Consider the following 25,543-nt stretch of genomic DNA (forward strand, 5'->3'; position numbering starts at 1 on the left):
AAAGAAAATGTTGTGCATTGTTAGCACCATAAGTGTTGTTACCACACAGATGTTCTTGCCAACAGATCATATTCTCAAGACGTACAGGGACATGTTTGTTTGGTACAAGACTCAACAAAAATCACATCATCAATCATCGGCCCAGATAATCGCAAAGTGATGCATCTTGCATATCACGCAGCCCTAATATTAATCAAAACCCGTGCTCACAGATTTGCAGCATCTGCATCACCAACACCCGCTTAATGCTGAGATAGTAAGGGCACAACTACAGCGACACTGTGCTGTGTGTTGTATTGCCCAACCAGTCTCCTGAGGTCATATCAGGTTACAAAGATGATGGTTCATTGGAGAGAGTGTGTGTTTGTTTCTATTGCATGAAACTAACCGGACCATTCAGATCCGTGCTTGCCTGTACTTATGACTGTTTTACACACCTTGTAACCAGCTTACTAACAAAATACACACGTTCTCTGGATCAATGGTACACATAAACACAAACTCCTGCAGACAGCTGTACAAGAGGAAGACCACATCCCTGAAAAGCATGTGCTGCCGAGTATGCATGACACTGTCTGTGTCATCCATGCTCACCCCAGACCGAGTGAGTAACGATCCCCCGGCAGTGGCACTTCTGCACCATTAACATTCTTCGGGGATGAGAGGCCAAGCTCGCTGGGAGGGCTCAAATTAACACCCTGGTGCTGAGTGGCAGCACTCTTCAGAGTTGTCACAACATTGAACCCCCACCACCTCCACTGACACACACACACACACACACACACACACACATGCTCCACACCACTGCCACCAGCCAGGACCCCCTGAATTCCTCAGCTGTCCCGTCCTCTGAAAACAAGACTGCAGCAGCACCCTGGGGTCAGCGCTGTGGTCATTTCAGTTTATGGACTGACTGAATAAAAATGTCATCAGTCCCCAACTTTTCACAGAGAGAAGTCATGAATGTGGCCTCTGGCCAGTTCAGGTCATAAAGCTGTAAAGCTGTCAACGTCTAAATATGAACAGAACACAATTTAGTTGTGTGCAATAAATCTGAATTATAATTGATCGTGTTTAACTGAGTCATACTGTATGATTCACCTGGCTAGCTACCGAAACAACAACAGTGTCATAAAGTTGATGAAACATTTCCAGAGAACGTGATCCAGAGAATGTGCGCAAATTCAAAGCACTGCTAATTTCCCTTTTGTATTTTGATATACTTTACGTCCTTGAAATCAGCCTGTTAATCAGTTACTGTTTAATGAGCCACTTGCTGCTGTCTACCTGTGTGTATCCAGCTGTCCAGTCCAGCGAGGGCCGGGTGGGTGTCACGCGGAGTTTGAGTCACCACGGAAGCGACGTGACGGATCACCCAGGCTTCTGTAGTTCAGGGTGGGTAGGGACAGAGGAGTACAGGGGCCAGCAGACATACTCGCCCTGTGTGCCACAGTCGCAGGTAAATACCTGAATTTCCCTACTGAGATTAATAAAGTATCTATCTATCTATCTATCTATCTATCTATCTATCTATCTATCTATCTATCTATCTATCTATCTATCTATCTATCTATCTATCTATCTATCTATCTATCTATCTATCTATCTATCTATCTATCTATCTATCTATCTATCTATCTATCTATCTATCTATCTATCTATCTATCTCAACACATGTGCACAATGTTTGATGCTTATATGTACTACATATTGTTTTGCCAATGGATGGATACTACATTACATGCCACATGTGTGTGTGTGTTCCAGCATCCCATGTTGTATAGGAATGACAGTGCCGACTACAGGACCCAGGGCCCAGACATGGACAGTGGGGTCGAGGCCGGGAGGGACACCACTCCTCCCACCCCCGCCTTCCCCATCTCCCCACCCACACCGTATGGTACGTCTCCTGTGTCTTTGGTTCCTTTTGTTGATCTGATTCGTTTTGCATTTTGCTTTTTTCTGTTTTCCTGGTTTAATCCTCTCTCTCTCTGTCCTTGTGTCCTTTGTATTTCCAGTGAAAACTATGTCAGAATTCACTCAACTCAGGCAAACACCATCTCCGAGCATGCAGTTATACGGAGGCTACAGAATAAACCATGGTAGGTTCAAAACACCAAATCAGCTGGTTCTTCTGAGAGAACGGAGCATCACATGAAGCTGTTATGAACATTCTTCAGTCTCAGGGAAGAAAGTGGTCTTTCTTTGTGAACTTACGTAATAGCTGCGTTTAAGAATAGACAGAACATTTGGTATAGAAAAACAATTCTCCTCTCTCATTTAATTTGATGGTTTGTATTTACAGAAATTACCATTGTGTTGTTAACTGAAAATACAGAAAGTTTGACCTTTTTCTAAACCCTATGGATTTAAGACACTTTATTATAGCACATCAAACAATTAACCAAAGTGCACTGGAGAATAAAAAAAAACCCCACATTTCTACTATTCTTCTATTTTGTTCCCTCCAACCAATTAAAGGTATCAAGTGACAGAAAGACCGTCAGTGAGTGAGAGGTCATGCAGCAGTCCTCTTTCATGTCTGTCTGTTTGGATCCACCACCTCATTAAAGCAGAACTATCTGGTCCTCTTTGCTCTACCTAATAATGGTGAGATTGTTGTTGGTGGAATCTTAGTGGTTTAGAGACAGAGGCTGAAACAAAAGACGCCTCATAAATGAGAAAGCGGGGAGATTCCTAACCGGTCTCTGCCCTTCTCACTTGGTTTTTGGAGAATGTCTGCGTGGTCACAGCCAGGAGGGAAAATTTCTCCTTTTTTTTCCTTTAGACACAACACTGTTGTTCTTTAGTTTAAAACTGATCCCCCCTGTGTTCCTTTGTGTGGATGTTTTTTGGAACACACCCTGGCAGGAATATTATTCTCAGAAATGGGAAAAGTTGTGCATTTATAGTGCTTTTCTTTAGCAGCAGGAGCATTTTTAAACTTGTGGACCAAAATCGCTTCGTGTTGGTTTTTATCGTTTGCTCAATCTTAATTATGGAAGTATGTATAACAATGTAAACCTGGTATTATGTTGCTTCCTAGATGGTTTACAGTAAATTAGGTCAGCTGTGGGATGTTTTTCTAACAGTGTTGTAACAGTAGCACAGGATTGCACATGCACTTTACTTTCATTTTCACTCCATGCGGACCTCTTATTGACTCGTTTCCATAGAGATCTACAGTATGTGTAAAGGTTGTAGGGCCTGGGAGCAGATCTGTGCCCCCGCTGTGCCTCTTGCTACCTCAGACATCCAGGCAAGAATCACCGCATTCAGCCCTGCCACATCTCCATGGTTACTGTGGGTCAGGAACCATGACACAAAAAAACATTTGTTTCTGTGTACACAGAGGGGAAACGGGGACAAGAAGAAACTATTTCACTTGCTTTGCACTTCTCACTCCTATAAAAGTTGCTCAGAGAAATCCTGGCCATAAAGCCTGAGTTTGAACATGAGCTTTTAGATCTGCGGCTGTCAGCGGCTCCAGACTGAGACCGATTAAAACGAAGCTCTTAGATAATTATGTCAGAGAGCTTTTAATTTCCAGCTGCAGTTGAGTTTGATTTGTTGACTCCGTGGGTTGTGGCAGCGGTAATTGGTTTTATATAGATTGATGGCTGGGTTCAAGGCCATGTGGATGGTTTTCATTTCATTTCAACTCCAATATTGTTTGTTGCTGGAAAGAATCCAGAGCTCTTTCCTGAGGCGTCGTACAAGTTTATCTTTGCTTATTTAAAATTCTTTAGTTTGTTTTGTGCAGATTTCCTCTCTGTATCTGTTTATTTTCATGTTTACAGCACATAAAACCCACAAGCAGCTCCAGCCTAACTATGACTGTGTTCATAAGACTTTGTTTTCTCGCTCTCATGTAGAACCACGGGAAATTTCAGAGATGATCGGCCACGTTGGAGTTGATGGTTTGCCAGACTCCTCTGTCAACTGCCACAGGACGCTAAGTGCTACACACTCTGCCTCCATTGTCGGGACCCTTAAGAGGGCTGACAGGTAGAAATCTGAGCTCTTTGGAAACTATATGCAGCATGAACTGTTTCTATACAAGGTATTACCAGTGGCACCAAAAATTAAACAAGTAATAATTCTTCTCTCATCTTAAGCTCAACAATGAACCAGTCGTGGCCAGAGCACCCCATCCTGAGCCGCCACTCCTCTCTGAACAGCTACACCTCCACCAGACAACCACCCCAGCACGCTGTGTCACTGGACTATGGACACCACTCTCCTCCCCTGCACCACCCCCACATCCACCCGGCCCCCAACGCCCACAGCTCTCCTCGAAGCAGCCAGCGAAGCCGCATGGCCCGCTACGCCCTCAGCCACAGTCCGGCTCAGAGCTTCGACGAGCAAGATGACGCGGGTGTCGGCTACGGCACGGACTGCCCAAACTCCGGCTCACCTCTGCTGGGAAACGGAGGAATGGACAGGGATCTTTTGACCTCCATGGACGGGCATAGTCAGGCACAGAGTCAGCCCCAGATACAGCCGCCGCTTCTGCCTGAGAAGAAGAGGGCGTCAGACGGGGAGCATTCACTGGGAACAGCTTCCCCAGCCCTCAGTGGCTTCTCGAGTCCCCACAGCGGGAGCTCCGTCAGCATCCCCTTCCCCAATGTCTTGCCTGACTTGTCAGCCCAGACACCAGGCACAGCCTCCCCTCTGCCAGGTAAGCCAGGTTGTGATAAACACCCACAAATGAATGCTACTAAAACTACTTTGACTGATGATTGTGTATTTTCTGCAGATGTGCTGGCCAGCAAGCAGGTTACTGTAAAATTTGTGCAGGACACATCGAAATTCTGGTATAAGCCGGATATCTCAAGGGATCAAGGTTGGTTTCCAGTGTACACTTTATATCCACCAGGGTTTCCGCGGGTCATTAAAAAGCATTAAAAGTCATTAAATAAATGTTGCTAAAATGAAGGCCTTAAATTTGATTCCCAGAGGCATTAAAAAATAAAAAAGGACTTTTGATGAAAAAATAATATTACCGATTTCTTCTTAGTACTGTATATAAACATTCATTTTGCACAGAAAGTAATGGTGTGATAAACATGCGGAACCAAGTAATTGGGTGTGTGTATGTGTATATAGGTAAGTATACATAGGCACACATATAGTATTTGCAGTTAGTGATGGGCATTAAAAATGTTTGAAATGGCATTAAAAAGGGCATTAAAAAGTATTAAGTTAGATTTGCTGGTACCTGCAGAAACCCTGATCCACATAAAAGAAACTTTCAAGAAGACCCCAGAAATATTAATATGATTCTGATCTGTCTTCCCACAGCTATTTCAGTCTTGAAGGACAAGGAGCCCGGCTGCTTCATTGTGAGGGACAGCCACTCCTTCAGGGGCGCTTATGGGCTGGCCATGAAGGTGGCCACACCCCCACCTTCTGTTCTCCAGCAGACCAAGAAAGGTACGCCACCTGAGAATAAGTCATGTATTGTTTTATCAGATCAAGACATGTTTAAGAGATAAAGATGAATTAAATACGATTTTGAATAGCATTCTTTAATTTATCATACTCCACCAGTGTTCATGGGAATCACACATCACACAGTCCCACACAAAGCCGTCTACGGTTACAGGCCACTGTACTCACCTTCGTAGTGGAACATGAGAGTCTTCTCCTCTGTTTGTGTGTGTGTGTGTGTGTGTGTGTGTGAGAGAGAGAGAGAGCTCCTCACTGTGTTTCTCTCCTGGGCATCGTGGTGATGAAGCCAAACAGACCCCTATTGCCTGATAGTCTTAGATGTACAGCTAATGTTTCACCCCTTCACAAAGGATGTGGCGAGTCCATGAGCCCTACTCTGATCCCAGGGCTTTCTCCTGGGAAGCTCGCTGCCCCACATAGCTGGATGTTATATCTGAGGACTGGGTTCAAAACAAGCAGCTTGGATGTTTACTTTCCTGCATGTTTGTTTCAGGAAATACAGGAAGGTTGTTTTTTTTGTTTTTCATGGCAACAAAACAAAGTCTCCAGAGGAATCTGTCCTAACATTCTCTGGCCATGTTTCAACATGAAAACAAAGGCTGATTGAGCAGTGATAGAGATTCACACATCACTTTTTATTATTCAACAAAAAAAAAGGAAGAAGAAGAAGAGCCAAACATGAAATCCCACACAGTGTGTATGAGAAACAAGCTGGATTATTCATACGGTCTACATCCTCAATGACAAAAACAACACATGAGGGCACAAAGGATGCCCTTATGCCCTTCTCCTACCAACCTGCCACAGCACAACCCTTTCATTTCATCCCCCCACTCACACCTGTCCTTTTGTTTGTTCTCACCCCTCCGTGGTCCAACGGCACCTGTGGTGACATCATGACATGGTCCCTTCTCCGCACTTTCATCTTAAGGCATTGTGGCTCCTTATAAGTGTGAAACCCAACCCACCTTAAGGAGTGGGCCTTTCTCCAAGCCTTTGTGTCAGAGACATTGCTCACAGAGACTCCTCCTGCCCCCTCAGAGGCGCTCCTGTTGAATCCTAATCCCATTAATCTCTGGGGAGATTGAATGTAGTGATTTAATATGTTTTATGTAACTCTTTAAGGTTGAGGAATGACGTGTCGCGCTGAGATAAATGCTTGGAGCTGTTATTTAGGTCAGAGTAAATGTAGGGAGCAGGTTGGATAAAACAAACCGCAAACAATTGTGAGGAATCAATCCGCTCTCATATCTTCGTCTGATTGCTCTTTCTGTCGCTATTTTCCCCCACAGGAGGCGATCTATCCAATGAATTAGTACGCCACTTCCTGATCGAGTGTACGCAGAAAGGAGTGCGGTTGAAGGGTTGCCCCAATGAGCCCTACTTTGGTGAGTGTCTGCTCTGTCAAAACCTCTCTCTGAACAGTTGCCTTCCAACAGTGACAGCTCCTGGCTGTTTGGCTGCACAACACCGAAGGTTGAGCATTTGTGCACAACACTGCCCTCTACTGGTCTCTGGTGCACTGTACAAGTAACTACAGTGTCTCTGCAGCAGACATTTGAGTTGATGACACAGAAGACCGATCAGATCAATACGATTGTCATTCCATTAATTGTATTTATCAGAATAGTATGGTTAATGACGTAGTTTTAAGTTCTTCGTCGTCTTTTCAGTAGCAGAAGGAGACATGACTGTGATTTTAATTTCATATGCTGTTCTTTTACAGGAAGCTTAACCGCATTGGTCTGCCAACATTCAATCACTCCCTTGGCCCTGCCCTGTAAACTCATTATACCTGACAGAGGTAAACATTCACACACAAGTTTTATTTTCTTGGAGGAAGATTATCATCAGAATAGAAAATAAACATTATTTAGGTTTCTGTGGTTACACTCATATCTGCCAGCCTGTCTATTTGGCCGTCTGGCCATTAAGTCATTTTATTTGTTTATGTTGTGGTTTTCACAAAAAAATCTCACTGACGTCTTTTCGCTCTTTGGTGTTTGTAGATCCTCTTGAAGATGTTGTGGAGAGTACATCGCCATCAGTCACCAACTCTGCTGCTGAGCTGCTAAAACAGGGTGCAGGTAATTGTCTAACGTCACTCGGCCCTGAATAGACATTATGACTAAGAAGTGATGGCACTGCACATAAACACTGACACAATCCTTTGCGCACAGTGTTGGGCCACTTTTGGAAATGAGTGCATCCACACAGCCATTTTTTTCCCTGTCCTGTTATTATGCACTGTAGGACTCTGTCACTTATGCACTTGCCCTACAGTGATTTGCACTTAGCTGCTGGGATCTGAGTATAATTTTCATTCTGTGTACTCCTGCAGCCTGTAACGTGTGGTACCTGGGCTCTGTGGAGATGGAGTCTCTGACGGGGGTCCAGGCGGTGCAGAAAGCCACCAGTATGACTCTGAGCTCCTACCCCCCACCAATCTCCACCGTGGTCCACTTCAAAGTTTCTTCCCAGGGAATCACCCTCACTGACAACCAGAGGAAGTAAGTACCAAAACACACTCTTCTACCACACACACATGCAAGGACCTGCTTCTCACAATAACCACCATTTTGTCTTTCTTTCTTTTTTTTTTAGACTCTTCTTCAGGAGGCATTACAATGTAAATACAGTCATCTTTTGTGCACTGGATCCTCAAGATAGAAAGTGAGTCATGCTATTTTAAAGTCTGAACACATGTCACCACACATTTATCACAGTGTTAGACATGGCTATCGCTAGGTTAACATGTTATTACCCTAAGAGGTAGTGACATAGACATAATTTGTCCACGATAATTATAGTTTGAGCAATAAATGACATGAGCATGGTTCTAATAGGACAATGACTAACTAATCTTCCCACTAACTGTTATCCTCATTCCACTAAATACAGGTGGAAAAAAGATGGCTGTCTTTCAGCAAAGTAAGTCAATGATTTTTTTCTTTTGCACACAGTGGTTTTAGAAACAGTTCCTGTCAATTTTTCACATTTTATTCAGGTCTAGGTTTTAACTTTAAAATGGACGAAATGCCTCCCTCTCCGTCGAATTACATTCAGATACTCATTATGATGAAGTGAAAACATTCTTTTAAATTTTTTATAGATTTCTTAAAACTCTATCCAAAATTCCCATTTACAGAAGGTATTCAGTCCCTTAATTCAGTGCTTTTAGGGGCAGAAGTTATGGCTTTGAAATGTCTTTGAAAAGTCTCTACAAGCTTTGCCCATCTGGACTTGGACAGTTTGTCCTGTTCTCTGTCAGGCTTCGTCAGGTTGGATGTGAACTCTCAACTTTCAACAGAGACTTGTCCTGTCACCGCACCAGAGTTGTCCTGGCCACACGCTTCTCACATTGCATGCATGAAGGCCTGATTGATGGAGTGCCGCTGAAATGATTCTCTTCCATCTCTGCAGAGGACAGATGGCTTCTTTGTCACCTTGATGACCAAGATCTCTCCTGCCTGGTTACTCAGTTTGACTGGACAAACAGTCCCATTAGGATTCCTAGTGCTTCCAGACATATTCCAGTCCGCATGGTTTTATACCTTTGACTAGATCTAAATCTTACCTAAAGTTTATCATAGAGGGAGGGTCCTTGGACTCCATGGCCTGGCTTTCATCCTAGTATGCAGTGTGAATTGTGGGAGCTAAATGCTCGGTACATACTATATAATGTGTCTTTCTAAACTAAGTCAAATCAATTAAATCAGGCCGTGGATACATATCAAATAATATCAAATAAATGTCATTATGTTTTGCAAGTGCAGATTTGCAAAAAATGATATCAGTTCAATCTACAACAGAATAAAGTGTAGAAAGTGAAGTTTTGAACACTTTCTGAAGCTACAGTAGCTAAACCCAGACCAGCTCAACTGGTCTTGGCCAGTTTGAGAGAGATCACAGTGCAGTTACTAATGCTTTGCTCCACCTTTGCAGGATCTTTGGCTTTGTGGCGAGGAAAACAGGCACCTCCATGGACAATATTTGCCACCTGTTTGCAGAGCATGACCCCGAGCAGCCAGCGAGTGCCATTGTCAACTTTGTGTCTAAGGTGATGATCGGTTCGCAGAAGAGTAAGTAGGATGGAGCTGATTGGACAGACAGATGGCAAACAAAGACTGAAAGGATGAACAGAGGATGAAATGTAAAGACTGAAGATGGTGATGATGTGAACATTAACCCTGGATATTAACTGGATATCACATACATTATCATCACTTGCGAGCAACAGGACATGTAATTACATCGTATCATAGAATAACATAAATACCTTCTATTTTGTTATTTTTTCTTTCCTGTAAAATGAAATGTAAATTAGCCAATTATGGAAACAACAAAATCTTTTTCAAAAAGTGTATTTTTGTTTCCTACTGGTTTACAACTGTAATGGCTTTTACAGTTGTATTCATTTAAGGACATTACACAAAGGCTGCTTTTCTTACTCATGCATAGAATTTTTATTGACAAAACCCTACTTTTGCATGTTATGTTTTTTCTTCTTCTAATATTTAACCAAAACAAGGTTTATTCTAGCTGTTAAACTCCTGTAAAGTTGTAGCTGACGCAGAAGCATCTCTAAGCTGCAGCTTGAGTGCAGCAGATATGTATAATTTGGACTCTGGGACAAGCTACAGGATTATCTTATTTTATCTATGCAATGGAAAATTTTTATTTTTTTAAAACCACAGCCTCTCGTACATGTGCTACATGTACCTGGCCTCTCTGAACTTGTTAAATCATTTTCCTCTTAAGGTGTATATGAATATGACCACTTATAAAGCTGTCAGCAACAGTTTAATGGAAGCGTGTGAGAGTGTGTGTGCTGAAATGAGACAAACCATAGAAAAATATTTGAATGAAACTCTAATATATATATATACTGTATATATGTATTGTCTTGACAGGAGTTGGTTAAAAAGACATTGGTACTTTGTGTAGAAAGTGGCATTCCACAAGCAGCACTGCAGTGTTTCAGTATCAAGTATAAATCAGTATCCATCGCTTTGTACATTTAATTAGACTTTTAAACACACACACACACACACACACACACACACACACACACATACACATACACACACACACACACACACACACAGGCTGCTAATTAAAGAAAAACAAATGCTACCATTGCGTTAGTGCTAAAAAGTTTAATTGCTCAGTGTTGGAATCGCACAAATGAATTTAGCATTGGATGTGTTCACCCGGTCATCTGTCTATGACATAAAATGTACTTGTCGAGTGGTTGTTGACAGTGTATATGAGATGATGACAAAAACAAACAAAAAAACATTCCTTTCAATTATTTAGTGTTTTGGGCAGCCTTGTTATCCAGAGAGGGACCTACCACCACAATAAAGCTCTGTTGATATTCTTAACATTGATTATGTACACATTTGTTATGATGTTATCATTTTAATGACCTATTATCTGTACCTCATAATTATCTCATACAATACTGTGCCTCTGTTTATAACATGCTACATGTGAACAGATTATGTGTATATTGATGTTGCATTGTTTTTTTGATGTGTTCTGTAAATAAACGACAGGAAACGTTTATGTTAATCTCTGTGATCTGTTAACCCTTCAAATTAAAAGTTGGACATGTAGGCATCTCATTTTCCTTCATCACTTGCTTTTTGGTTGTTGCAATCAAATTATTCTATAATCTATGGCTGCCAACACATGTAAGTGTGACCTGTATTAACTTGTGATGGATTTTTGCATGGCTGCAACTTTGCATTAATGTGTTTCGCAACATTTTATACAAATAGGCTATCCTTTTTTTAAAATCATTTAATCATCTGCCATCATTCAATCATTTTATTAACCTTTTTGGTGTCTGCTACAATTTTAAATTTGAATTTCTGAGGATTTCAATTTATAATACTTTTGATAATACCAATCTGAATACCTCAACAGCTGAAGCATCAGGTACTGGAATGTTCCAAGCTAGAGTGAGTGTTAGCCATAATCCCACAGTACAAAAGAGGATGTGAATAACATAGATCTTGATGCTACTGCCTAGTCAGTAATGAGGAAACTCCTCTGTGAACATATTTGCTGTAACTGCAGAGAAAGGAAACAGCTTCAGTCCCATTTGCAGCCAACAGAGGACACTAGCAACACAAAGCATTTGACATTTCACGAGCAAAGTTGTTTCATGATGTGGCTTTATTTGCCCAGTCAAAAATATTTCTGTTTCATCTTAAAGGTGAAATACAAATAGTGTAAGTAAACCACCACCCCTTTTAATCACTGTCACTACAAGCACATCTGTTTCTTCCTCTCTCACCACAAAGACACATATCCAACACACATGTCCACTGTCTTATTTGCAAAGTGCAGTAAAAGAGGACTGTGCCCCTGCACAAGCCAGGACAGGTTACACTAATGGTGCTGAGAGGGAATAAAATTGCAGAGCTGAGCCTAGGAGGGAGGAAAGGTATAATGGGGTAGACCCTTCCTTCCCTCCTCCTCCTCCTCCTCCTCCTCCCACCTCACTACTATCCCTCTGCAGGTGGTGAAAGTGAAGAATTCCCGGGGAGGGCAGGAAGGAAGCGAAGGCCCAGGTGTGGCGACTGCAGAGAGCCCAGAGCCCGTCTTCCTCTGTTATTTAGTGCAGAGTGGCCTCGAAATAAAAGAAGCCGGGGAAAGTCCAGAAAACCGAGCAACATTATTAGACTACAGAGGAACCTGTCAGCAGAGACAATATTTCACACAGGTAATAACAGTGTGTGAGAGCATGAGAGAGCTGGCCTAGCTCGACACTGCAGTGATTCCCCATCAAGCTTGATTTATATGTCTTAATATTTGCTATTACCAAGCTTATTAATGATATAGGAGAAGCGTGTGAAGAAAAAACAGACCAGAAATTGCCCAAGAGTAGAATTAGGTTCATTTCCCATCACCGCTGACGAGCTTGTGTAATATAATCACTGCTATTGTGCTGGCATTCCTGACCGAAGCAAGACACTGATTACGCCCGTCACATATATGCCAGTCCCAACAAATACCAGCTTTCCAATAAACTCCACAGATTTACACCCATCTCCTCCAGCAGACTGAAGCCAATCAAATGTAATTTTGCAGATAATGTAATGTGGAGGTGAAAGGCCCTGTTTATCAGGCTGACAGAACTCATTCTCATTCCTTGGGCACCCCCAGCTCTGCTGCATTTTTACGACCACTTAATTAGAGGGGCAGGGCTCATCTCTTTCCTCTGAGGCAGAACAAAGGTTGGGGAGCAAAAATAGAAAGTGCATTCTGGGATGGCTGCACAATTTGAGGCCCCTGTTTGGTTTTGAGCAGATGCTGAGACCACGAAACGCACACTTAGATAAATTGGGATTTCACACGCAGGCACATACATATAGTTCAGGTCAGGACAGATTGCGGAGATACTGTGGAGTAAAGTAAAAGTTTTTGTAATGAATCATAAGTAAATAAGTAATTTAAGTGATAAACAAAGACAAAACCAAAACAGTAGGCCTACATGTTGTAGACTACTGCTGTTATGACTACACGTGATTATGACTTTTTGTCTCATGATCTTTTTTTAACTATAGGTTTGGTCATAGTTTCAATTGGAGTGGGAGGCATTGGAGGATTGAATCATTTATCCTTTTAACAGGTTCCAAAAGACATGAGCATATCACACCAGACCTCACAGCCCTTCACTGGCTACTTGTGGGTTTTAGAATATTAGAATTGCCTCAAAATGTGACTGGGCCTTTGCTGTGCGTGCTCCCCAGCTTTGGAACTCTCTGCCAGAGATCTCAGGCGGGCAACCTCAGTATCCTTTTTTAAATCTCTTCTTAAAACTCACTTTTATCATTTGAGCCTTCCCCTCCCTATTGTAAATTGATTTTATTGTATTGTTATTTTTTGTGTTATTTTTATTGCTTGCTTGTTTTTATAATTATGTGTTTTTATGTAAAGCACTTTTAATTTCAATGAGTACTATACAAATAAAGTTATTGTTTACTTTTTGCACCCTATTTCCACCTTTCTTCACATTCACATTCACAGCTCACAGTGTCAAGGTGTTACAACTTAATCAGGCTGATGGGAGTGTGTACTGCAGTTGGCCTATCATTACATAGTATATTATTTGTGACCATATGTGTATGTTCTAAAAATCAAATAAACCCTAACACTAACCCTAAATTTGTATATTTCCCATTTGAATGTTTACTTAATTTTGTCCAAGTCATGTAATTCCAAAAGCTTTCCAAATCTTTTCACGTAACCTCCAATGACTTGGAGTACAAGTGATCACGGTTGGGAATCACTACTGGAGAGAAGATGAAGACATTGTCATGACTTATCAGTTGTCGTGGCTATTTTACACATTGTTTTGCTACTAGGGAAGCAGTGACAAATTTCTTATGACACCGGAAATGAACATCTGCATGCATGCATACATGTTGTTTCATCACCTTTAGCTTAGCATTAGACAGCCGTTAATTGATTAAAGGAGATGAATCAACCGATGGTAAATGGGCAGGAGTAATGTAAAGAAAAAAGTACGACAGTGAATTGACTTCAACGCTGAAACTACACAGTTGCGTGAACCTGTCAGAGACAGCTACAGCTTTTTACATGGACTGTGATAACGCTCTGTCTTTTCTCTCCATTCCTGCACCAGACCACATCTTGAAACCACAGACCACCAGCACTTATAAAATAAATGGAGCATTGTAAAGCCTGCATCGGCAAGGGATATTTCCTCCTCCCCCTACAATTTTGTCTTTGTTTTTACAATGAGTGATGGTCTGTCTGTGTTGGTGAGAAAATGAGACATGACTGTGAGTCAATTGCATGTATTGTTGTCTGTTTCATTTGTATTTAAATCATTTACACTGTTACTGAGCACTGAAAACACTCAAAGGGGGGAAAGAAAACTTGGTATAAAGAAGCACTAATGAAAACATGGTTTGTACTTAATGAGGAACAGTTTACTTGTGGATATTGAATGATTTCTTTAAATGATTTTAAATGATTTTCTTAAAATTAAATTCATTATTTAATATCAAGGCGTATTTACACTGAATGAGTGAAAGTGAGAAAATGAGAATTGTGGTGTGTTCAAATAATATATAAGAGAAATACAGATGTAGGAAGGAATACAGTCTGAGGTGGGGGTGTGGGTGTGGGGGGGGTGATTCGGGGCCCAAAGTGAGCGGCGCCACTCTTAGCCCACTTTTGTGCACTCTGCAATCCGTCAGGATGAGTGCTGAGAGCTCCTCTCTCTCCATCCTCCACTTCGCTCAGGCTTAATTACAGCCTTGGACTGCCTCAGGGGCCAAGCCTCCAGAAATGGGGACCATGACAGCTCCATGAACAGACCACTCCAAAAAAATACATATATATTAACCAACCCTGGAATTAGATGAAAGGAGGTCTTTGCCCCCTTTTTGGCTCTTTTTTTTCACCATTTAAAACCACATCTAATAATCGGATAATTGTCAAAGGTCTGTATGGGTGCCAGTGAGAGCAGAATCAAAGGGAGGACATGATCACATTAATCATAATAGAGACCTTTGCGTCCAATTCATGGCTGATGAGAGCCTGCTTCAAAAGCTCTCAGACTGGGGCAATTATATGAGAAGGTCATGAGACTATGTTGGCAAAAAGAACAGCAGTGTCCGTACCAGACTAGTCATGTGATCTGCGGCAGTCTCGTTCCCAAACAGTCCCACCCCTCCTCTTTTACTCCAGCACACTTCCATACAGTATGTACTGACACACAGACACACAAGGACCCCCACTGCCATCCCAAATTCCAAGTAAGAATGGTAAGAGAGGTGGTTGGTGTTTAAGAGTGCGGATCTTACAGCGGACACACACACACACACATATGCATGCACACACACACCATTCTCCTGGGTTAACCCAGACATGCTCTGCAGACCTCCAGCTGATTAAACTATGCGCTTTTCAATCTATGAGCTTTGGCCCTCGCTGCAGATTCTTGCGCTTTTCCCCGTCACTACAGTAACACCATCCCCTGTATCTCTGCACTGCACTCAGACAGAATCACACTCACTCAGCCAAAAGAGGGGGAGCTGCCAAAAGAAGCATTATACATATGGCATTCAGATGTACATCCAAGTTCCATTTTTTTCAATGAAATAGTACATCCCGATCATACACCAGCAATGTAAACTGTTCAACAACTCCCTGTTCCCTCCTATTGATTAAGTCAAGTGAACTTTTTGGTAAATTTACCCTTAACAGTTGTGGTGTTTAATGTTCCCTGTGGAACAGGGGTAGAAATATACTAAAGCAGCAATGTGAAAATAACTGCTCAGATAATCTATGAGATCAGTAAAGTGATGTTATATGTGACATTCAAGGGCAGGTATTGAGTAGCTAGTTTATATTTAGCTACAGGACTTCAGTGCAATACGCTGAACAACCAACCATGCTGCTGGAACCAATGCATGCCACTGTCAGGGCTTCAAGAGACTGTATCTGATTTGTACAAATCATCTTAAAACAGTGGAAAATTGCCGTGGATTAGGATTTGACAAGCAGTTGCGGTTGGCCGGTGCAGCCTCTGACAGCAGGTTATGTTAAACACATGTACAGTAATATCCTGTGTGTGCAAAAGCACATTCTTCACACTCCCTCTTTATTGAGTGGCTGCTCTGCGGGACGACATTCCTTCAGTACATTACTCCCTGTGCCCGTCGCTCTCCTCTGCTATGCTGAATATGCACAGGTGGCTGAGAGACCCCCTTCCAAAGATCTCTTGAGCGGAGGAGAGGGAGGAAAATCAGCAGGCTTTTTTCAGCATATGAAACAAATGTCTGGCATTCCACTGAGCGCTGCTCTGCTGTAGACCTGTCTGTTAACAGGCGGGAGTACGCCAGGGCTTGTTGGCCACTGATTTGACTTTGGCTTCCAAGAAATTTCAAAAGCAAAAAGGAACTGTACACCTCGCCTCTCCTGCTGTTATTCTTTTGAGGTATTTTGGACGTTCTGTGCTGGTGTATTCCCTCGCTCATCTGTAACCAATTAATAGTGGACCTAAAAAAATGCTACAGATGTAATTACTCAGGAATTTTCTCACTTACACGTGTGGTATGTGTCCTTATTTTAAGGTCTGCTTAGTAGCACTGACAAATGACCAGAACAGGCCCAACTATGTCACACATCCTAACAACAAGTTCAGAGACCACGGCTTTACTGTATGTGTCAGGAACAGGTACATGAGGTGCACAAAAACACTGAATACCATATGGGCAGGTCACCTTGTAAATTATGTTTGGCTGGTGAGTTTTCTCCTTGTTATGAATAACACCGACTGTGTAGACTGACAGCAGCAGCAGGTGACACTTATATTTTCATCCCACCATCATAAAACCTGTTTATTATGAAAATATTATTATGTCGATGGAGCATTGTTCCATCAAGCATCAAGTCTGCAAATGAGGCCATAAACCTCTGCAAGCTTCTGAGGCCACAGTTCTGCAGGATGCCAAGATCTTAAAGAGATAAATTATAATATAACCTGCATGCAAACAAAAATAAGGGCTATGTAAGTTTATACAGTAGAGATATTACAGACTTAGGTGTATAAATTCATGTTTTTCTTTTGTGTTTTTTTTTAATTGATAGAAAAAACAAACTTACACATTTTTAAAGTAATGGTATTCAAAATTTTGGATTACACACATACACACATATTTGTTCATGATGAATTAATGTGTAAGCAGCATTTATACATTCTCATCAATAGTGTAATAGTCAACACTGCACCTCTGATTCATCTACAAATACACTATACTTCATAGGATATCAGTTTGGTGCAGAAAAATATTTTTCTGTAGTGTGCCCATTGCCCAATCATTTTAGCTGTAAATAATACACGTAAGTGCACAAAATGAGTTAATGTTCTTAGTTACATTCCACCACTGCTTTTGTATTCATATACCTGATCTGTTTCTATAGCTTATAAAAAGCTTGACATAATCTTCTTATGTTTATATTAGTCACAGTTTATGTATAGTACAGTTCATGCAAGGTCATATGCAGGGGCCCCTCCGGAGCCTCTCAGATCAGCGGGCAAACACAGGTTTGCACACAGCATGTGAACACTTGAAGATGTGTGTACATAAACACACTTGTGCGCAACCCACACATACGCTCACAGACAAACAGGTACACTTTTAAAAAAAGACATAAACATATGGATGGATGAGTCCATTTAGGCTTCCAAAGTTCACTGGAAGTGTCACTGAGTCAATAAATAAATAAATAAATAAAAAAGGAAAGGAAAAATGGCAAACACGCATGTTGGCGCCCCCTATGAATGAAACCACGTATAACAGGTGCCTGAATCTACTGTGTGTGGGCTCTTCAGTCTGAGACCTGATACATTTGAAAACATTACAGTGGATATTTCTCCTGGGTTATATAATTATTTCCCTGAATGTGTCTAAAAACCTGACAGTCTGCACTGCATATTGAAATATATGTAGAATATCCAGACCTCCACTAAATCCCCCAGCTAAGAAAAAAAAAAAAATTAAGTTAAAATATATTGTCCAATCATTTCTCGTGAATTTATGTCATTTAAAATAAATCTTAAAGAGCCATACCGTAAATGTTATCCTGCGGTCTGCGTATTGCCCCAGCGTAATGCTCCGATGGTTTAAAAGGAATAACGGAGTGGAGGCAATTCATCAGGAGACCACAAGCTATTCGGGGGTGTGACTACAGTCACCGGGGTCTATATATTGAGATGTTTTGTCCAGTGGCTTTATGTGAATGAGAGAGAAGCTGCCCAGAGAAAAGTCACCACAGCAGGACAGTGCGCCAGCTTCCTCAACTCTGACACCATATGCTCCAGGACGCAGCAATGGATTCATGTTTTCGCGCACTTTGCATGACTTTTGTCCTGGCCTCGTTCACCCGGAGGTCAGGTGCGGTCGGACCGGTTATCAGATGCGAACCATGTGATGTCGGAGCGCGGCTTTTGTGCAAACCTTTGCCCAAGGACTGCGCCGAGAGAGTCCGCGAACCGGGCTGCGGCTGCTGCATGACTTGCGCGCTGAGCTTCGGTCAGCCGTGCGGCGTGTACACCGGCAGATGTGGCTCCGGACTGACTTGTCAGCATCAGCCCGGTGAGACGAAACCTCTGCAGGCTCTGCTGGAGGGACGGGGGATCTGTGCAAACGCTACTAACAAGAGACTAACCGTCAGACCGACACCTCCAGTCAATGAACTACCAGGTAAATCTCAAGGCATGTGCACAAAACTCATCCTGGTTCATGTGTACAGGTTTGTTGTCGATAAGTGCCAGTGAACATCAATGTGAAATAACTGTGCGGATATTGATTTATCAGCTTCTAATCATTAAATTGATAAGACATCCAGGGTTTATTAGCTTTTTTTTTTGACTCTGTTGTCAATAACTGAAATCACACATGTCATTTTTTATTTCATTTATGGAATGAAGGGCTGCAGGATGAGACAAGTTGAAGACGTTTTTGACACCTAGAAACTTTGTGCAAACAAAAAGGACACATGAGAAAACTTTGAGGATCTGTACCTCTCTGAATTAGACACCTATAGACAACATGTTGATTTTTACAATCCTACCCAAAGATGATGTGACTGTTTAGATTGGGTCCTCACAAAAAGGACAGAATGAATTCAGAAGTTTCATGTAGGAACAGAATTGTAAGGCAAGAATAGTGTTATTGCATATTTCTATTCAGCTTCTGCCAAAACTGGAAGATGGACGTAATTTCAGGAAATGCTTCTGAAAAATGGAACCACTCATGTCCCTAAAACTGATCCCAGCTCAAAAACTGAAATATGTTTGACTCCACATGAAAAAGCAGGAAGATTATATATCACAGTGTACCGTTTTATGGATAAACACGTGTTTTTTTATTCAAACTCTAGCAGAAAGTATTGACACTCAGGACGAGGAAAGGAATTCCACCAGCTCTGGCCTTCAGATCTCGTACAGCACCCACAGACCCCTGAGACCTCTGCCTCACCCCTTCTTCCCCTCTGCCAAGTCAGACGTCCTGAGACGGGAGCAGCAGAAGCGAACCCAGAGCTTTAAAATGGAGGAGCTCCCGGGACCACTCATCACAGACCAACAAAACTTCTCTCTCGAGACCAAACAGGAGCCTGAGTATGTAAGTACCACAACCAATATTTTTCTGTCTTCAGAGCACACTGGAGGAATGTTTTTCTCCTCTTCCTCTGTGTTTTGGTGTTTTTCTCCCCCTGCGGGTGATGAAATGTTTTGGGTAGTGGTGCTGACGGTTGGCAGGCCTCGTTGTGAGCAGTAGAATGGCATTGCAGCGAGCGGGTACGATGGCCCTGCGGCTGACCTGGGTCAGGCGGTTGTTTGGCCACAAGGCGTCCGCGTGCCGGGCGTACTGAGAGCCAGCAAATGATGGATTGGCCTATGTGAGTGCCTGTTGGGAAGCCCTGCTGCTATTTTGATCTTCTCTTTGGACAGAGAAGTGAGCACACACTAGTAATGGGCTTTGACTGGCTGCTTTGATTAGTGACTGGAGTACTTGGACTTGAGGACAAACCTTCTGGCTCACTCTTTGAGCTCTTTGAATTCACTTTATCCCCCATCCTTTGTGTAAAGTGTAAGAGTTCTAAGCAGCTTTGGCAAACTGCTAAACCAGTACAAGTCGGTCAGATGAATTCAATTCTCCTCCATCACCTCTTTCATATTGCAGCCACCATTGTTTAGTCAAGTATTACAGCGGAGCAGTGTGTGTGTGATCCAGCTTTGTTAACGTCTTTATTTACAAAAATCCATCACATTTGTGTCAAAATCGTGCTGCTTAAGGAAATACCTCGAGCTAACGGCGTCAGCTGCATTCAGATTTGTTGGAGAGCTTTCATGTTTGGGGGGGTGGAAATGAAAGCATTTCAAGTGCCGGGGAAAGTGCAGTAACTTCTCTCATGTGTTCCCTCATCTGTAGGGTCCCTGTCGGAGAGAGATTGAGAGCATTCTCGGCAGACTCAAGATTACAGACATTCTCATCCCCAGAGGTTTCCGCATACCAAACTGTGACAAGAAGGGCTTCTATAAGAAAAAGCAGGTAAATGGCACCTTCAAAGCACCATCGTTTGATACTGACTGCAGGATGATTATAGACTCATGCATCGATTTCATGGGAGGCTAAATGTGCAACTTGTTTAATAGGTTTAAAAGCTGCTAAAGTGAAACCCACACTCAATTTTTTTTACAGGCAACATTAATAAAGATTCATTCCTGAAGTGTAGTGACTCAAACTTGAGCTCTCCTGCAGCCCAATTACAGATTCGTTGCTGTCCTCCTGTATTCATTGGTAGTTATTAGAGCCTCATCATTGCACCACCACACCAGTGAGGTAGACCCTAGCCACTGACTCTGGAGACAGGAACCACAGGGGCCAAACCCCAGTGGGGCTGACGGCTGGGACGATGGCCGTTTAACGGGAACCCTCCCAGGGAGACAGACGTCAAGGTGGCCACCGGCACCCGATGCGCTCGCCCCATAATTGCTGGACTTTTGAGAAGCAGGCACAGAAATAGAGCTGCAGCCATCCCCACGCTCACATGGTTCACCCACGATCGGGTTGTAATAAATGAGTGGTTCTGACGCATTCATATGGAGGCACTTAGGGCTCCTGCGCCACTGCATCACCGAGGCAGCTTTTCTTATTACATAGTAGTCCCTCCTGCTTAATGGAAGTGTTCTCTTTGACCTGCAATCATCTCATAACCAGCCTCACAACGCCAGGCTCATTGTCTTTGTTTATGTAGAGTGGACCTAGTGTACCGTGCTGAGCCCTCAGGCGCTGAAGGAGTGGCAGACATTTCATGTTGGTCAGTTTAATTTGGACGTTTGCATGATTTTAAGCAAAAACATCTCTTATTACAGCTCTTAATAACAGTAAATGTCTTTTTAGAGAAAAAAACATACCCAGGGCAGACTTCATGCTAGGAGCAGATCCACTTTTCTTAAGTAAATTGGGCTTAAATTTTTGATGACCACATTAGTTTACTTTTGTTTTGCTGCTGAAATTTGAAATCCATTATGGTGCATTTTTATGCCCCCGCAAAATGCAATGAAGATAAGACATTTGTTTTTTTTAAAATTAAACACATAATGACCAGTCTCCTTTCAAACCTCCTATGCAATAGTGCTCTTACTACAGGACAGAGTCCTGCTCCGCTCACACTTTCGCTCAAACCCTGGCTGTATATCGAACTAAATAAGGATGCCCCCATCCCCACCCTCCTGATCAGCTCTGACTCCTCTGTGGAGCAGTAGCACAGTTGCTTTAGCCCTTGAAATGAATGGCTGCATGTTTTACTAGAGTGGAGGTTGACCTTTAGTAAAATTGGCAGTAAAATAACAGCCCTTGGGTAGCTCCACAGACTCTGTAAGTCATTTGTAGTACCCATAATTTGGAGCTGTGGGGTATAATCAGCAACAGATGATTCGTACTGGCCACCAGCTTCTGAAAATAGATCTTGGTTCTCAGTTGTTCACAAACGGGACTAAGCAAATATTTTACCAGGTTTCTGTTTACCTTAAAGGTCTCTATATGTGTGTGCAACAGGAGGTAGACCATAAAAGCAGCTCAAAATACCACAGCGTGTTGGATAGCCAAGGCTGCGTCGACTCAGCACAATCTGACCATTAATACCTCTTAACTATTGCTGTTCTACTTCATTGAGTAAAGTGGCTTGTTACCCATAATGCTGCATATTCAACTGGATTTACACATTTAGCAGCTTTTTCCTCCCCCCACTTGCTTCTATTTCTCTTCCCTCACTTTCACCTTGTCCCTTCCTTCACTTTCAGTGCCGTCCATCCAAAGGCAGAAAGCGTGGCTTCTGTTGGTGTGTGGACAAATACGGGCAGCCTTTGCCAGGTTTTGATGGGAAGGAGCGAGGAGACGCCCAGTACTACAACTCCGAGAGCCAATAGGAGCAGAGCAGGACGGAGGGAGGGAGGGTGGGAGTGAGAGCAAGAAGAATTGTAAACAAATGGAGACACTGAGGATATTGGGAGAGAGGTCAAGAGATGGCTCAACCGATATGTGGATGTTTGCTATTTCTATCTGTTGCCTGTGGGACCTTCTTTCTGAGGCAGAGCAAGGGGAACAGAGGAAGAGTACCAGGAGGAAAAAGCCTCCGTTTGGCAGATACAGTCTGTGACGGATGGATCCTTTATAAGCTGTTTGTCACTCACCTCACCTGGACGGGTTCTGAGACAAGGATACACTTAAAGAATTGATCTCAGATGCCGTATGCCGACATTAAGACACAGAGACATTTACTTGTACTTGCCACAAACATGGTTGATGAGAGTGCTCTTCATTTACGCACAATTGAGTGGCATTGCACACGTGTACATGCTTGTGATGTGTAATCATAATTTGTATGCTTGACTATTTGTTATAAAAAAAGGACATTGCGTGTGGTCATGGCAACCATACGTCTGTATATGTCTCTCAGAGTAAGCATGCAGTGCCTTACTATGAATTCCTATTCTATGAAATTCCACTTTTTGCAGTTGCTTCCTGCTCCTCAGGGCAGTTGAACTGGAACTGCGCAGCTCAAAAACACTACAGTGCATAAAGTTTTTACGCTGGATCTCAAGCCACAGAGAGTAAGAGGGACATTTTTCTGTCATCTGTACCGTGGTTGTTACTGTTTTGTTGTCACTTTGCATAAGCTGAATTTTTTTGGGGGGTGGGGTAAAGGCCACAAACCGTTATCTCTGATCTCTGTGTGGCCAGTGATATTTCTCATCACTTGCCTTGGTTTAAGTAAATATGTTGTTTGCATGTACAATGCAACCCTCAGAGGTCTATTTTTACTTAATAAAGGCTGTATAAAATGACACAGGTATTTTCTTTTTTAGTGTGAATTAAAACACAAAAGTCATCATGATGAAATAATATAATATTTAATTGGATACACAGCAACAGCATTTGGTGACTGTATACATCGTCACAATAAAACCGATAATGGAATAGCAGCATTCCTGGCAAATAGCACTCACAATAAAAGTGGTCCACTGCACATGACCTCAACAATACATAAAAGCATAAACATGAGTGAATCATAATAAATACTAGAATAGAAGCTAAAATAGGTCAAAAAGAAAAAAAACCCCGCAGTGACCCTTTAGACAAATACAAAGGTGAGAAATGTGTAGCTGAGAAGAGCCCTCAGCAACCCTCCGCTAAACCTGTGGACCTGCAGAGACTAGTAGAGGTAGACAAATGCAAAAGAACCCATCCTAAACCTCACGGTGGCTTGGATGAGTCCTGATATGTTTGTGCTTGGCCACTGTGCACATACTTGCGGCACTTTAAGTATTTCCCCCAATACCCATTGAGGAAACGCCAATGGAGATACATTCAGACAATGTCAACATGTTGAATGAATGAGCGGCTGTGTTGTTTCGTGCCATGCACAGCTCCAGTTTTGAATGAATGAAAAAAAAAAAAACCTGATCCTGAAGACTCTGAAATGGGCTTGGCATAGCTGCAGACCTGTGGTTTTGAGCAATGGAGTTATTTAGTCAGAAACACAAATGTATACAGTGTTGCCCTATTTACAATTGAAAAAAACAGGCAAACATATAAAAAATCTAAAAATGACAAATGGTTAATGCTAGGAAGAATATACAAGTAGTGAATAAATAAGTCTTGATACATACATCATGTAAATAAAATGAATAAGTGTGTTTTTGTAAAAGGAAGTCAGTTCATCAGGTGGTTGCATGTAGATATTAAGTTAAGAAACATGTTTTCTTGTATCTGTATGTGTTTGTGTGTGCATCAGGGTATGTACTGTATGTAAGCTTGTGTATGTGTGTGTGTGTGTGTGTGTGTGTGTTCGTTCATAAGAGGTAGCATGTCCATCTCTCAGTATGTGACTTCTTGATGACACTCTGAGTCTTGGAGCAGGTCGCTCGATCCAGGGATCTTCTTCCCATTCCATGGAGAGACACACCAGCAGCGAGCAGGTGGCCCGACCAGAGAGGACTCGCACTGAAGGAGAAACACAGATCACCAGGTCATTTCAGATGAATCTTTTTCAATAAATGAATTTTTATTTAGTGAAATCCTAAAGTTTCCACCTGTTTGGCCTTGTAGAAGCCGTGCTTGTCGCAGTTGGGGAGGTAGAAAGTTGTGAACTTCTCTCCTAGATTCTGCTGAGAGCTGGCAATCATGTCCAGCGCGCTGTGCAGTTCAGTGTGACAGGGTCCCTGTGGAGGGGAGAAAGACAAACAGTGAGAACTACACCCACACATTAACATAATATTTTCCCAGTTATCTCTCAAGGACCCACAAAACCAAGAGCGCCCTCTTGTGGAAGGAAGGTATATTTTGTTGAATCCTCACCTGTTGCACCAGTTTGTTGCGGATAGCATTGACTTTGGCCTTGATGCTCTCGTGGCCCTCAGCAGCGTCGGGGTGATCAAAGGGAAGGTTGAGGCCCAACACGTAGTGTACAGAGCCGTGGTCAGGGACTGGTTCAGTTTCCTCTGTAGAGGTATTTGAGGATACATTAAGCAAGCTGTTTGATAATAACCCTGTAGTGTAAGGTTTTCGGTGTTGCTTTGAGGTGAAAGTGAAACATTTTATAACTTTGAAATACATTGATTACCTTGGCCCAAGTCAGCAGTGCAGACCCCCTGTCCCCTGGTCAGAGCATGGAGGGGCCTGGTCTCACCAGGCCTTGGTGTACAGCGGAGACCCTCACCACAGTGGGCTGTGTGAACTCCACAAGACGCCCCGTTCTCCAGAGCACAGGCCATACAGCAGCCGCAGCCAGGCTCCCTCAGCACTTGCCTGCACCCTGCTGGGATGGCAGGACAGTTGTTCAGTTTCTCTTGCGTGCAGGGGGCACATCGGATCGGCTCCGGCCCCACCACTGGGGATGATCTCACCATGACTAAGACCGCCAGAGCCACTGCAGCCACAAATGTCAGCTTCACATATAATCCAGGCATCTCCAGTCTTCAGATAAATAGTGTATGCTCTCTGCTCTGTGAGACTGTAGTTTTCTTTCT

At 42.6% G+C, this 25,543-nt stretch overlaps 3 protein-coding genes across 5 annotated transcripts in view; 2 read left to right on the plus strand and 1 right to left on the minus strand.

The window, feature by feature from the left end:
* LOC146971173 (tensin-3-like) overlaps positions 1-11,031 on the plus strand; it is a 31,904-nt gene extending 20,873 nt beyond the window's left edge. The window contains exons 14-27 of the mRNA XM_085805318.1: positions 1,302-1,459; positions 1,768-1,900; positions 2,019-2,102; positions 3,876-4,008; positions 4,119-4,681; positions 4,760-4,846; positions 5,305-5,436; positions 6,747-6,842; positions 7,181-7,258; positions 7,464-7,541; positions 7,796-7,964; positions 8,059-8,127; positions 8,356-8,385; positions 9,400-11,031. Coding sequence (XP_085661444.1) covers positions 1,302-1,459; positions 1,768-1,900; positions 2,019-2,102; positions 3,876-4,008; positions 4,119-4,681; positions 4,760-4,846; positions 5,305-5,436; positions 6,747-6,842; positions 7,181-7,258; positions 7,464-7,541; positions 7,796-7,964; positions 8,059-8,127; positions 8,356-8,385; positions 9,400-9,544 — 1,955 coding nt within the window. The 3' untranslated portion in view covers positions 9,545-11,031. The remainder of the gene's footprint in view (positions 1-1,301; positions 1,460-1,767; positions 1,901-2,018; positions 2,103-3,875; positions 4,009-4,118; positions 4,682-4,759; positions 4,847-5,304; positions 5,437-6,746; positions 6,843-7,180; positions 7,259-7,463; positions 7,542-7,795; positions 7,965-8,058; positions 8,128-8,355; positions 8,386-9,399) is intronic.
* A 7,145-nt stretch (positions 11,032-18,176) lies between these two features.
* Positions 18,177-23,359, plus strand: LOC146971174 (insulin-like growth factor-binding protein 3). 3 transcript variants are annotated; one of them, XM_085805359.1, is made up of 4 exons: positions 18,177-18,710; positions 19,390-19,631; positions 20,442-20,561; positions 23,030-23,359. In XM_085805359.1, exons 1-4 carry the CDS (start codon positions 18,320-18,322, stop codon positions 23,054-23,056), a joined length of 780 nt encoding a protein of 259 aa, XP_085661485.1. In that variant the 5' UTR covers positions 18,177-18,319; the 3' UTR covers positions 23,057-23,359. The 3 variants fall into 3 exon arrangements, with proteins under 3 accessions (XP_085661485.1, XP_085661484.1, XP_085661483.1); XM_085805358.1 differs by having other exon boundaries at positions 18,183-18,710; positions 19,393-19,631; positions 22,316-23,359; XM_085805357.1 differs by having other exon boundaries at positions 18,192-18,710; positions 22,316-23,359.
* A 44-nt stretch (positions 23,360-23,403) lies between these two features.
* Positions 23,404-25,543, minus strand: LOC146971175 (insulin-like growth factor-binding protein 1). Its single transcript, XM_085805364.1, has 4 exons — positions 25,138-25,543; positions 24,873-25,015; positions 24,608-24,736; positions 23,404-24,518 (listed from the first exon to the last, which is right to left on the minus strand). The coding sequence occupies exons 1-4, from the start codon at positions 25,481-25,483 to the stop codon at positions 24,393-24,395; spliced, it is 744 nt and encodes a 247-aa protein (XP_085661490.1). The 5' UTR covers positions 25,484-25,543; the 3' UTR covers positions 23,404-24,392.

The sequence above is a fragment of the Trachurus japonicus genome, chromosome 17 (assembly GCF_045865225.1).
Source record: "Trachurus japonicus isolate A0001 chromosome 17, Traja_1.0".
Lineage (NCBI taxonomy): Eukaryota > Metazoa > Chordata > Actinopteri > Carangiformes > Carangidae > Trachurus > Trachurus japonicus.